Source organism: Canis aureus, chromosome 26 (assembly GCF_053574225.1).
Source record: "Canis aureus isolate CA01 chromosome 26, VMU_Caureus_v.1.0, whole genome shotgun sequence".
Taxonomy (NCBI): Eukaryota; Metazoa; Chordata; class Mammalia; order Carnivora; family Canidae; genus Canis; species Canis aureus.
The window spans coordinates 30,277,133-30,292,002 of NC_135636.1; the positions used below are offsets into that span (position 1 = coordinate 30,277,133).

The 14,870-nt window shown below is 40.5% G+C and overlaps 1 protein-coding gene and 1 pseudogene across 6 annotated transcripts in view; one reads left to right on the forward strand and one right to left on the reverse strand.

Annotated features, from left to right (window-relative positions):
• The window catches only part of PHF20 (PHD finger protein 20), a 146,541-nt gene that overhangs the window by 99,928 nt on the left and 31,743 nt on the right, over positions 1–14,870 (forward strand). For all 6 annotated transcript variants that reach the window (XM_077872953.1, XM_077872957.1, XM_077872955.1 and 3 more), the window contains one exon: positions 6,462–6,740. In XM_077872953.1, the coding sequence (XP_077729079.1) occupies positions 6,462–6,740 (279 nt within the window). The remainder of the gene's footprint in view (positions 1–6,461; positions 6,741–14,870) is intronic.
• LOC144298893 (U1 small nuclear ribonucleoprotein C pseudogene) lies at positions 9,424–10,002 on the reverse strand (annotated as a pseudogene).

Here is a 14,870-nt window from a genome sequence, read left to right on the forward strand (position 1 = left end):
AAAGGAAAAGTATAAAACATTATCCAAATAGAAAATGAGAGGGTTCTGATCCTGCTCTATATTATCTACTGCTATGTAACAATTTTACCACAAACATGGTGACTTAAAACAACACATTTATTTTTTTATAGTTTCTGTGGATAAGGAATCCAGGCAGAGTAGTCTGCAAGACTGTAGTCAAAGAGTTGACCAGGGTTGTGTTCTCATTTGAAAACTCTGCTGGGGAAGGATTTGCTTCCAGGCTCACATGGTTATTGGCAACATTCAGTTTCTTGCAGGCTGTCAGACTCAGAGCCACAGTTCTTGCTGGCACTTTCAGTTACTTGTCCTTTTGTCTCCTAGTAACTGCTCCTACGTTGACAAAAGATGGTAGTGTCCCATAGTGGAAGATGTATATAACTGGGTGGTGCCATCAGTGACATATAATACAGTTAACTCCCATTGGGAGATACACACCTGTGTGAGACCTGGGATCTACACAGACTGTGTGTGGCTCAGTGGGCCTTATGGGCAGCCAATGGCTCTCCTAGTCCTTTACCGTGCTTCTAGCACCATGTTTCTTTCACCACAGGAACACTGTTCTGGGGAGTAGTATAATACAGAAATATAAAAGCATTGTGTTCTTTCTGTTGTGACGTTAATATGACTATTATACCTAATTAGATAATAAAGCGCAAAAGAGTAGAAAACACTTGTTTTTCTTTTTACTTGAAGTCTCATAACCAAAGGGTTGCCGTTATTTATACTATTATATTGTGTATATTTTTCTTATAATATTTTGTTTTGATCGTAGTATTTCTCTTGTGGGTTTTCTTTGGCATAGTTATGCTATGCATATTCTTTTTTTTTCTTTTTAAAGATTTATTTATTTATTCATTCAGAGAGAGCAAAGAGAGAGGCAGAGACACAGGCAGAGGGAGAAGCAGGCTCCATGCAGGAAGCCCGATGTGAACTCGATCCTGGGTCTCCAGGATCACACCCCGGGCTGCAGGTGGCGCTAAACCGCTGCGCCACCAGGGCTGCCCTATGCATATTCTTTTTAAAAATTATTTGAAAATGTAAAATATTTTGCTGGTTGCATCTTTTTATTGTTCCTGTTGTGCTTTTATTACCAAACTTGAGTGTGTGACTAATAAAGTTGGGCAATTAGATGTTAAAATTTTTCAGGTTGTGCCACTGATACACTGACCTCTGGCTGGGATTATGCGTACCTTTGATTTTTTTAAACAAACAACTATGAGGTTGGTGACAACCATCATGACAACTAATGTTCAAGTAACTAACTCTAGTTAATAATGGCTTTTCTCTTCTGTTACCTCAAGGAAACATGTAGGAGCCTTGTGAAATAAGTATTTTCCCTCCCATTTGGTGAGGAAACCATCTTGGAGAGCCCACTTCTCTTGTTTAATGTTGTTCACCAAGATAAGTATCATAGGAAAAATAAAGAATGGGGCATGTTCCCCATTTCAACATTTTAGAATAAAGAATGAGCAGAGCCAATTGTAGTACAGATAGAAAGGGATAGATACTATGAGATTTATTTTACATGAAATACTTAATGGGAATTCAGAGAAGGCAGGATAGATTATTTTCTGCTGAGAGGCCAAGGCAAAAACGTTATGCAAGTAGGTGGCATTTGAAGGATGTGCAGGGCTTGGTTTGCAAGTGCAAAAGGTAGGCTAAACAGAGGGAACAATGTGACCTACACTGGCCAAACTGGCAGCTTTCATTGTGCAGATAGGCTTGTCTTGGCTGTCATATGCAAAGACTAAGTTAAAATTACCAAGTCTGGAAAATACCGTTTTTATATCTCTTTAAATTAGTTGGGTTCAAAAATTGTACAGTTTGCAAGGTCTTCATGAAAAAGGAAATGATTACTTAAATCTTGGGATGTTTATCTTTTTTGCTGTTGTTTCATTTTAACATGTCCCAAATATTTTGTTATCATTAAAAAGTTAACATAAACATTATATAATTACTATATAATATTTTTATCTATTTTTTGATTTGTGGATCCAAAATTAGAGTTAATTATGTAATTTATCAGATTTTGTCAAAGGCTATTATCTGTAACTGATTTATACTCTTATTTGCTGCTTGTCTCACCCCGATGTTTGTGTTGTTTTTCCCAACAGTGCAGGGTAGATTATGGACAGGCTTATAATTGGAATGGTTTGTATATCAATAATTTATACTCACTGAGTTGAGTTTATGAAGGAATTTTACATATCAAACTTCTGTAGTTGAATATAATTCTCAAATCTTTCTTTTAATATTTACTCCTTTAGGCAACAGCTAGCGACTGATTTTGTCTCATTGATGTTGCCGTTTTGAAAAGAGCTCTTGGTTTGGTCAGGGGCTTTGTGACAGTGATACCTGGCAGTATGTTCTCTCCTGGGGAGTTTCTTTACTTGAGCTGCTGTGATTCTAGGACCACCTCTTAAAGGCAGTTTGGCCCACCTGAGTGCCATGCTTGCTTACCTTTGGAAGTCCAGCTGTTCCTACCTTCTGCTTAGCTGTGCGGAACCAAGGGTTTTCCTTTGAGGGGAAGAGTTTCTGTTCTGCCACCCTAAACTTACTTCCTTTAGAGAAGCTTACTGGATTGGTAGACTGTCTGTCTTCATCCGTTCAGGCTACTATAACAGTATCTATAGACTGGATGGCTTAGGAACAAGACGTTTGTTTCTCACAGTTCTGGAGCCTGGGAAGTCCAAGATCAAGGCACCAGCAGATTCATTGTCTAGGAAGAGCCTGCTTCCTAGTTAGTAAAAAGCAGTCTTCTCACTGTGTAGTCGTGTAGCAGAAGGGGCAAGAGAACTCTCTGGGGTCTCTTTAATAAGGGCCCTAGTCCCATTCATGTGGGCTCTGCCTTCATGACCTATTCACCTCCCAAAGGCACCACCTCCAAATACTGTCACATTGGGGGTTAGGTTTTAATATCATAATTTTTGGGATCTATAGCACTATGAGACCATGTGAATCTTTATTTTAGCAGTTAGTTTGAGCACATCTTTTTTGGAATCTCTGTCTGAACTAGAAGGAAATAGATGCATGAGTATATTGGGAATCTGCATAGATGAATTGAATTGGCTCAGGCAGTTCTATCCAGAGAGTGTAGATTAATTGGTGTCAGCCTGAAGGCTATCCAAAGGCTGTCCTCAGGTCTGTCCCACGAGATCTTTATCAACAACTTAGATAAAGACCCAAATATATAGAATTACAGAATCAAGGTTTATAAACTTCTTGGACTAAAATAATCTGATGGAGTTTGTTAGGGATAAATGTGTAACTTCCAACATGTAGTTTTACAAAACTATTTGAGGATAATGGAAACACACTTTAATTCATGTTTTAAAAAGGCAAACAACACAAAGTTCCGGATTTTGGTGGACTAAGCTGGTACTTTCCAGCACCATGTAATGTGATTATTAAAAAAATAAAAACAAATCTATAAAACTCTTTGGCTGCATTAGTAAAAGTACCATGTTCTGAAAGGTGGGGGTAATAATTCTATTGAGTAGCCATATTAGGAACCTTCTGGTTGGTTTGGATTTCACATTTTTAGAAGGATGTAGAAAAACAGAATGCTTACAGAGTGATATGTTTCCCAGCCAGAGCTTATGAGGGCTGGTTGGAGGAATTTGACTGTGGTTGATAATTATAATGGCTGTCTCCAGCTACATTCCATAAATGATGTAAGCCTGTTTATCAAGATGTATTTAATACTTTAAATGACCTTCTTTATGCCAAGCACCTATGTTATAGCCTTCCCTCAACTCTTTAAAATAGGTGGTATTTATTCTTTTTATTTTTTTTAGATGAGAAATCAAATGAGAATAGTTTAGAAAATGTGCACAACTTATTTATACAGCTAATGAAAAGTAAAGCTGGGATTTAAAAACAAGCTGATTCCATTATACCATATTGCCTCTAGCATGAGCACAGAGTGGCTGAAGGTGGTGGAGACTTCTGTTGTTCTGCTTATGAGCAGGTTAATTCCTTAACAGCTGTTCATAAGTCCCATTTATTTAGAAGTCCAAAATTATACTATATAGTAGTAAGAACCAGTATTTATTGAGTGCTTAGTATGTGCCAGACACTTTTCTAGGATCTTTGCATGTACTAATTTAATTCTCACAACTTTGTGAAGTAGTTACCACTAATCTCTCCACCCTGCACATGAAGAAGCTGAGGCAGGAGGAGTAAGTAAAGGAGTCAGGATTTGAACCAGGCCAGCCAGCTGCAGAGCCCACACTTTTTAACCATCGTTCTGTCTTTGCCTTATGCAAATGATCAGTTGTGTATACACAAAGGTGCAGAGTTTTTGAATAGAGAGAATGGTAATTCTTCATGGAATTGGTTCAAAGTTCTCATTTTCAGCTCTTAGATTTTTTTTTAATTCAAAGATGCTCGCATTTTGGCAGTCTTCTTTGCCATTATAAATAAATATATCACAATAAACCAGGGCTACGAACACAAGCCGAAGGATACATGAATTTACTGTGGCTGAACTTGACTGCTGTAGTTCTCAGGTGGTGGCAGGAGGTGTTGATGCTCTCCTACTTGGACTTTAGCTTTGTTCATATGATGGTAGGTGGAGTTGTCTGCAATGATTTTTGTTTTTTTAAAGATTTATTTATTTATTTCAGAGAGGGAGAAGGGGGAGCATGAGCAGGGGGAGGGGCAAAAGGATAGGGAGCCAGAGAGAGAATCTCAAATAGACTGCACATGGGGCCAGTCTCATGACCCTGAGATCATGACCTGAGGCAAAACCAAGAGTCACACAACCGATGGAGCCACCCAAGCATCCCTTGTCTGCATTGATTTTTAAGACTGTCGTAATAGAAAAGGAATTATTAGGTTGAACCGTATGAAATAGCCAATATTTAACTTTCTTTTTTTTTTTTTAATTTTTTTTTAATTTTTATTTATTTATGATAGTCACAGAGAGACAGAGAGAGAGAGGCAGAGACATAGGCAGAGGGAGAAGCAGGCTCCATGCACCGGGAGCCTGATGTGGGATTCGATCCCGGGTCTCCAGGATCGCGCCCTGGGCCAAAGGCAGGCGCCAAACCGCTGCGCCACCCAGGGATCCCAATATTTAACTTTCTTAATTACAAAAATGGCACATTCATATGGTTCAACTTTTAATAGGTCCAAGAGGAGTAAATTCCAGGAAAATTGCTTATAATTTCTTTTAAGAAATAATTTTAGGATATATTAGAGGTTTGAGGTTTGAATTTTTCCACTGACATGGTTTCCAGCACAACCATTTTTGTCTATGTATTCCAATTCATTTCATGTTACTATTCTTCTCTTAACTGCATCTTATTGATTCGAACCTCTTTTATCTCTTGTCATAGATAGAAAGTGATTTTAAGGCTTTTCTGCTTTGGGATGTATATGTATTTATATATAATTTCTTACTTGTTTAAATTGTCCATAAAATGGCATCCATCAGATCACCAAGCATAGCAGCTTTGTAATCATACCCTAGTGCTGATTTTGAAATACAGAGAGTGATTTAGATTGAGTTTAAAATTTTTAAAATATGGGCAGCCCCGGTGGTGCAGCGGTTTAGCGCCGCCTGCAGCCCGGGGCGTGATCCTGGAGACCCTGGATCGAGTCCCACGTCGGGCTCTCTGCATGGAGCCCGCTTCTCCCTCTGCCTGTGTCTCTGCCTCTCTCTCTCTCTCTCTGTGTCTCTATGAATAAATAAATAAAATCTTAAAAAAATTTTTTTTTAAATATCTTCTGGTTATGGAATGCAGCTCTGTTTTTTGTCATTGATACATAACAGACCATTGCCTTCTGTTTATTTGTTTTTTTGTGGGGAGTATTTCAAACTTTTTTTGCCTCTTTAAATTTGATCATTGACTTGAGTTGTCCTCATGTCTTCAAGATCCATTTATTTGGTTGCCTTTTTTTTTCTGACTGTCTTTGAGTCTCTTTGCTCAAGTACACATAGCAAAATTTCAAAAAACTTTGCAACAGTTAACACTTTCTGTGCAAAAACCATTGTGTGATCCCTCATAAAGAGATTCCCACCAGAATATTCCCTAATTCTGTCCACACTCACAAGTATCAGGATGGTAGTAAGTTTGAATTTGATCCAACTCATGAGTTATAAGTGCTGGGTTGGGTCCCTGATTTTTGGTTTGTTTTTAAGGATATTCCCCTACTCTTTCCCTACAGTCTATAGCCTTGAGAACTTGTATGACTGCTTAACAAAGAAAAAACATGTTGATCTATTCTGTCAGAAGATGAATCATGGTTGAGTCTGTATTATTTACCATTCTCTCCAAATAGTAATATGGGGAGGTAATGGATGTCTGTCTGATGTCTCCAGCTACATATGCATTCTGCTCTTTCACTTTCTATTGCCATGTGTTAATGCATATGTTATAATAACTAGGATAAACACAAGGGATTTTTGTTTTTGTTTCTGTTTTGTTTTTCAGTAACAAATACTTTTAAGAAAACAGATGATTTTGTGACATGTAAAGCACCAGCTGTTGACCTAGATCACAAGTTCAGGTGCAAGGTTGTGGATTGTTTAAAATTTTTCCGCAAGGCCAAACTGTTGCACTATCACATGAAGTATTTCCACGGGATGGAGAAGTCACCAGAGCCAGAGGAGAGTCCAGGAAAGAAGCATGTCCAAACGAGAGGCTCTTCAGCTTCAGACAAGGCCAACCAGGAGAGCTTGACCAGGAAGCGGGTCTCTGCCAGTTCTCCAAGTAAGTATTTTGGTTCTGTGTTGTATCTATATTATATTGAACTCTGTTGCTCAGGTCACAGTGCTTGCATTTCTCTCACAAACGCAGCATTAGGTTGGTCTGGTCTAATTGAATCTCAAAGACTGAAAATCACAAGTGATCCTTAGGAGTTGCATCATGGGGCTGTGGCCCTCCTAAAGGAAATAGAAATACTTATCTGTTATTCTTATCTCAACCTCCTGCTGCTCAAGTTATTTTGTGAAGTCACTTAGCTTTTGAAGGCCTTGTCATCCTAGTATAAATGGGGACAGTCAAGGAAAGGGAGCTCATTCAGAAGCCAGCAGTGAACTTGAGCTCAGAACAGCATGGGTGCAGTCATCCTGTCCCCCAAATCTACTCCATACCTGCTTAGCAGGGCAAAAAAAAAAACAAAAGAACTAAAACTTGTGTGGGATTCTCTTGCTGTTTCCAAATATAAGTTCAATTTCCTCTTAATTGCAACTGAAGATATGTTCTAACAGCACTGTTTATTTTGCATAGAAACAAGGATGGTAGTAAGGGTTACCACAAAAATCTCATGTTTATGTGTTATTACAAGGAACTCTTTTGGAGATTTTTTTCTAAAACTTAAAGATTGAAAAATTACATGTTTCTCGGGGAATTTCAGAAGCCTTTTTTTTTTTTAAAGTAATCTCTGTGCCTAATGTGAGGCTCCAACTCATGACCCCAAATCAGGAGTTGCATGGTCTATTGACTAAGCCAGTCAGGCACCCGAAGAGGCCTTTTCAATAAATTCTACAAGCTCTTCAGTTTCTTTTTACCTGAAATTCTAACCTCATTATATATTTTTGGCTTATAGCTTCTCCATTAAAATACATAGGTATTTCTTTTATTTTTTATTTTAAAAAAATTTTAAAAAATATTTTATTTATTTATTCATGAGAGACACACAGAGAGAGGCAGATATACAGGCAGAGGGAGAAGCAGACTCCATGCAGGGAGCCTGATGTGGGACTTGATCCCGCCTCTCCAGGATCACGCTAAACCGCTGAGCCACCCGGGCTGCCCCCACATTTAAACTTCTGATAGGAATCCCTGGGTGGCTTTGTGGTTTAGTACCTGCTTTCAGCCCAGGGTGTGATCCTGGAGTGTAGGGATCGAGTCCCACATCAGGCTCCCTGCATGGAGCCTGCTTCTCCCTCTGCCTGTATCTCTGCCTCTCTCTCTCTCTCTCTGTGTCTCTCATGAATGAATAAATAAAATCTTTAAAAAAATAAAAAATAAATAAACTTCTGATAAGTGATGCCAAGTCACCTTTTTCTTTTTTTCTTTTCTTTTCTTTTTTTTTTTTTCCCAAATCACCTTTTGAAAAACTAGTCCTGGTTTGTAATCTCTTGCCAGTTATATGTATCAGTTTTTTACATTTATTCATAATATCAAATTTTAAATTATTATTATTATATTATTATGAACCCGATAGGTAAAAATATTTCAGTGATTTTTTAGTATTTTGTTTTTAAGATTCTAGAATTTTTTTTTTTTAATTTTTATTTATTTATGATAGTCACAGAGAGAGAGAGGCAGAGACACAGGCAGAGGGAGAAGCAGGCTCCATGCACCGGGAGCCCGACGTGGGATTCGATCCCGGGTCTCCAGGATCGCGCCCTGGGCCAAAGGCAGGCGCCAAACCGCTGCGCCACCCAGGGATCCCAAGATTCTAGAATATTTTAAACATACAGAAAAGTACACAGGATTTTATAGCAAACATGTATGTATCCAATCCCCTGCCCAACTTTTTTCTGCATTTCCTTCAGATTTTTTTTAAATTTATCTTTTATTTTTTAAAGATTTTATTTATTTATTCGTGAGGGACACACAGATAGAGGCAGAGACATAGGCAGAGGGAGAAATGGGCTCTCCGTAGGGAGCCTGATGTGAGACTGGATCCCAAGATCCTGGGATCACGGCCTGAGCCAAAGGCAATGCTCAACCACTGACATCCAGCTGCCCTGGATTTTTTTTAAGGGAAACAAAAAGTTAGGATGAAGTAGAAACCCTCTAAATTGCATTTTCTTTTTTTCCTTTTATACTTTCCTAAATACCACGTCTTTATCATTTATATTGATAAATAATGGTTTTTATGCTTTAAAATATGCATAAATAATACATCCTAATACTCTTTTGGAACTTGCTGCTTTTGTGTTCAGCATTATGTTCGAGCTTCATCCAGATTGAAACCTTTTGGCAGATCTCATTGATTCTTTGGCTGGTGTGTAGGATTGCATTGTGTTTTCTTAGGCACGCCCATCGCCCCTTGCAGATGTAACTAATTTTTTTTTTTAAATAAAATAGCTGACAATTTTATTTTCAGATTTTACAATACAAATAAAAATTGCCTTTTTTTTTTTTTTTTTTTGTCCCACTACTCCCCTGCAAAAACTATTCTCTCTTTCACAGGAAGGGGAAGCAAGTCTTCCTTGTCATGATGTTAGAAAACACCCAGAGGGGGATCCCTGGGTGGCGCAGGCAGCGGTTTGGCGCCTGCCTTTGGCCCAGGGTGCGATCCTGGAGACCCGGGATCGAGTCCCACATCGGGCTCCCGGTGCATGGAGTCTGCTTCTCCCTCTGCCTGTGTCTCTGCCTCCCTCTCTCTCTCTCTCTCTCGAATAAATAAATAAAATATTAAAAAAAAAAAAAAAGTAAACACCCAGAGTCACAGCACCATGATCTCCTGGTGAAGTAGAAAAAGTAATATAAAATGAATATAAAGAGGTTTCTATCTCTTCTTATCTGTCTAGTCGAGTCATTCCTGGCTGAGTGGGCACCATCATGGGACAGGCAGGAGGTCTCTTTATTGGGGGCCCAGGCATCATTGGCATGTGGCCTCCCATAGGTGGCCTCATTCCAGGAGCAGGTCCCACTGACACCATCCCAGGAGGAGGAGGGCCCATCATTGGCATCATGGGAGGGCCCCCCATATGGGGGCCTGGTATCATAACAGGATGAGGAGGACCCGGGAGCCTGGGAGGAGGTGGGATCATTGTCCCTGCAGGAGGAGGAGCAGAGAATAGAGTCGGAGGTATCTTTCCTTGTTAAAATGCAGCGGTTGTTTTGTCGATCAGGCTCTGAGCCTGCTCTTCCATCCATTTCTGATAGTAGTCTCTTTGTGTTTGATGCCACTGCACTGTGTCTTTCTCACAGATGGAGAGTCATGGGTGAGTTATGTGTCACAGTAGTCCCAATAAAACAGGCATGTTGCTCTGCAGGCCGTTGGCCACTCCATCCTGCGCCGCCCAGAAATGATAGATGTAACTAATATTAAACAATTGTTAAATATACTTTAGTTTCTTTAAACCTTTCTTACTCAGGATCATTGAGGTTTCCAACTCTTTACTGTTCTAGATGATGCTTCAGGGATTGCCTTTGGACATAGTCACTGTGAATGAACTATTCTTTATAGTATTTTAAAAGAGGAGTTGCTAAATGGATGCCAAATGGAAGGGTTTTAGTTAATGTACCAGAATCCATTTAGAATGGGGGTTCTAATTTATACTCCTGCTAGCTCTATGATTTCTCTACATCCTCACCAACTTTTGGTGTTATATAAATTTCCCCAATCTTATGAATTTGAAATGGTTATTTCCTTGTTTTTCTTATTGAGAAAAACATGTTTTGTATTTTTTAGATTAGAATCAGAATTATTAGATTAGAATCCTGTAAGTGGAGACCATATTGGGTTGTCAGGATCCAGTAAAAATAGTAGGCACTGGATATAGTGATGGAGTAACATCTCAGCAGGTAGGACTAGGGACCTTCTAGAAGTGGGTGGAGTCTATCCCAGATGACAGAGTTGCTAGAACCAGGTTATTCCAAAGGCTAAGCTTAACAGTAAGCCATAAGGGGCCCGAGGAAAAGTTATGCTTGCCTGACCACCATGATGTGTGCCCTCTGTGCTGGGGCATGATTCTACCTGACCCTGATCATGGTAATTGCCTTAGGAGGGACCTTACCCAGTACAATGCGTCTGAGTACAGGGTGGGTGTCTGGCCGTATGCAGGCTGCTTGTCTGGTGTAGGGATTCCCGATTAACTATGTTTGAGTTTTGATTTGTGTTAGTAATATGTGCAGGCTCAGAGTCAACCCACCTGAATTTGAATCCAGCTTTTACCTCGTTCGCTATGTGACTTTGAGCAAAGAACTTGCTGAACTTCAATTTTCCCCTCTGTGAAATGGAGATAATAGTACTACCTACCTCAGAGCTTTGTTACATTAAATGCAATATAATGTAAAATGCTTAGCACAATATCTGGCTTATAGTAACTCTTAATAAATAGTAGCTCTTTGTCTCAGTGAAGTCATTTAACTCAGGCAGTCAGAGATATGAGTTCTAAGCCAACTACTAATGAGCTATAAAATCAATAGACAGGTTGTTGTCATTTTGGCATAATTAAGAACCTGAATGATTGATTTTCTACTTTTGTGTACTGCCCCTTGGGTCTCATACCAACATATATATCTGAGATTTTATTCTCTCTCTTAATGCAGAGGGATCCCTTTCACTGTGATTTGGAAGTCCCTTGGGTGAACTGGGGAATTTTTTGCCTGTCGGTTTCCTTTTTAATAATAAGACCTGCTGTGGGTATACTCACCTGGCTGGCAGGGGTGGACAGTACAAGATGTTTTAGGGTGAACAAAAGGAGTTTTTAAATTCCTGTTCTTTAACTTGTTACTCCCCTGCTGGCCCTCTGTAAAACTGGTTCATTTGGAGGCACTCATTGGCCACTCACTGTCTGGGGTATAACCTGGTCATCCCTTTCCTATATGCTCTTAAATGGAGAGTAGTTTTGTGTAGTCAGGAAGGAACACACCCCTGTCCTCATGTCAAATGGACACAGATTTCATGGATGATTTCACAACTCTCCTGTGCAGAGATGGCCAGCAGTTGTTACCAGGCTAAAGGAAACCAGACCATTTACCTTGCTGTGTTCTAGGTGGGAAATGATAACCCTGGCTACTAATCCTGCCTGTGCTGCTAACCAGCAGGAGCCTCAGTCCTCATCGTCATCACCGAGCTGGGGTCAATAGATATGTTCAGCCTTCATCATGATGCTGTCAATGAGAGCAAACACAGCAGGGTATTTAGAAGATTCCACAGACCCCAAGCCTCCAGAGAGCTCTCCCTGTTCTAGGCATCTCCCCTCACTTCCTTCTGTCAAAGCTTCCCTCTGTTTCCTCATGGTTTTGCTGAATACTTGACTAATCTGATAACTAAATTTCTCAAGATTTGAAAGAAAACCAGCTTAATAGCTTACCTGTTCTCAACATATCTAGGTTTTGCTCAGATTTCTAAGAAAGCCTTTATCCTTCGGGTTGAAATTTCAGATGGGGAGTGGGTTCAGATGGGGAGATGTTCTAAGGTGAGACTGACTCCAGGCAGACTGTGTTCTCGTTCACAGACATTGTGAACTTGACATTATGCTTAAGTGTAAAACAGGCTATTATAGGACTTGCGGTGCTTAGGGATAATTAATGTAAAAAAGTACTCCCTTTATACTGAGTGCTCTGATTATAGCATATGGGACCTTGAGATCTAATGGAGTTCTTAGATGGAGATTCCTGGTGCTTCTGTTCCATGAGGACCAGAAAATGTTCTGCAGAGATTATTTTTTTATTCTTTCAATTTCCCTGCTGGTTAGGTTGAGCAAGAGAAGCAGTTCTGGTCTGAGAGTCCACAGACTGAATCTTAATAGCAGTCCTACTGCTGTTCACTTGTGATCTGTGCTCTTCATGGATCTGATTTCCTTATTTTTAAAGTGATAATGTAGGATCAGGTATGAATGAGACAAGACCCTTTCATTTGAGGAGAAAAAGCCCATAATCAGATACAGTAAAAAGGGCTAAGTTCTACATTAGGAACATATAAAGGGCTGTGGATAAAAGATTCAGATTTTGCCTGTAGAGCAGGGGCTGGGGATGTTGAGAGGATAGGTGGCATTTGAGTTAAACCTTAAAATGTAAGGGTAAAGGAGTTGAACCAAGGCCAGAAAATAGGAAAGTCATAGCCATGTTGGGACCCAGCAGAGTGGAGGTTCAGAGGCATCAAAGAAAATAAGTGGCTATGATCGTTTATCCATCCCTAAGGTGCCCTTCTGACTCTGGCCTTTAGATATTTCCCCCTCCCTCAGCCAAGCCTTTTGTCACATAAGTGAATTTGGAAAGTCAGTTTAGATTTGCTTTTCCAAATGAGGTTTCTCAGAATACCAGAATCCGTTTAATAAACTATCTTCCAGTGGCAAGTTCAGGCTTCCTTGGCATTTGGATTTGTTTCTGCATAGGTGAGTTCAGTCCCGAGTAGCGGTTTGTCCCAGAAAGAATATTCTAGAATCAGAGGAAACCTCACCTGTGCTTATTACCTATTGTCACATCCACTTGGTTCATATTCTTGCTCTGCGTAACCCTCAGCTTTAGGCCCAAATGAGTTTTAGGGCACTAGAGTGGGCCCAATCATTCTTTGTTACCATCTATGCCTTGTGGCAATAGACTAGCTTTCTTACAGGAATGTGCTCTCTCTCCCCTTAAAGGAAAGAGAGCAAATATGAACTTAACAGATTATGGTGCCTAAAAGTGAGAACCAAAGTGGCCTGCTTGAACGAGGAAGAGGTTTATCCCCCTCTCAGGTCAAATCACAAACTCCGCATGGTGATTCTGTTGTAGATCTCTGAAGTTGTCCAAGGCCAGCTCAGCATTGCATTATTCTTAGGTGTTGCTTTTCTCTGGGTGGTCCAGAATTGCTTACCACCTTGCCTGTCTTTTAGCTTCTGGGAAGGGAAGAGTAGGGCATATCTCTTTTCTTTTAAGGGTACAACCCAGAAGTGACACACATCACTTCTGTTTTTAGCGCATAGGCCAGAACATCTGTCTCTGGCCCCACCTTGCTCAGGAGAAGCTGGAAGACATACTCTTTTCTTATGAAAGAAGTGGAGAAATGAGTATTGGAGAATACATAGAAGTCTCTGCCATGTGAGCTAAGGCAGAAAAAATGCAGGGTTTGAGAGAGGGATTTGTTAGAGGGCCCTGTGGGGCTAGTGTTTGGGTGGGATCCATGGTGGGGGCAGCAGGACTGCTGGGAAATGAGACTGAAGGTAGGCGTGATGAAATGGTAGTGTGAAGCCACAAGTACCACCTCCTGTGATACACAGTGAGAAAATCCCTCCAAGAGCATGCCCACTTCACTCTGCCCTTGAGCTGCTTGCTGTCCTTTCATACAGGTCAGAACATGTTCAGGTTACTGCTTGTCTCAGCCACATACGTGGCTGTGCTCTGTGGTGTATAGCAGTTTCTGCATAGATGATGGTGATGTTACTCTGTGCCTTTTCCTCCTGGAAGGAGGAGCTAAATGTCCTGCTCTCATAAGCTGGTGATAGTCTGGTGGAGAAATAGGGAGCAGGCTGTACAGAGGGAGGAAGAAGGGCTCTAGTACTTCTAATGGGCACCTATAGGCTGAGAAAATGACAAGTGGCCATCCTAGAAAAGCCTCACCTGCCTCAGGTGTCAAGTTACTCTCTGATCCAGAGCTTTGGCAGGAAATTGCTCTTTGTGCAGCCAAGCTTGGGCAATTTGGAAGAAGCCCTGTAGTCAGGCTCCTATTGTGTGGCTCGCGGGACAATTGGTCAAGCTGTCCAAGTAGAGAGCTGACAGCAGATGAGCATCATCTTCCTGGGAGACAGTATCACAAACAAGATAGCAACAGCTAACATTTGAGAACTCACCATGTGCTAGGCACTGTTCCAACCTCTTTACTAGTACTGTCTTTATTTAATTCTCAAAACAGGGACACCTGGATGGCTCAGTGGTTGAGTGTCTGCCTTTGGCTCAGGTCGTGATCCCAGGATCCAAGATCAAATCCCACATCAGGCTCCTGCGAAGAGTCTGCTTCTCCCTCTGCTCACGTCTCTGCCCCTCTCTGTGTCTCTCGTGAATAAATAAATAAATTAAAAAAAATAATTCTCAAAATAGACCCTGTGAGGTGGGTACAGTTGTGCCCAGTTGATAAATTAGAAACTGAAATGCAAATGAGATGGATTAGCTTGAACCAATATCTGTGCATCTAGCAGGTGGTAAAGCCACGATTTGAATCTAATTGCAGAGGCT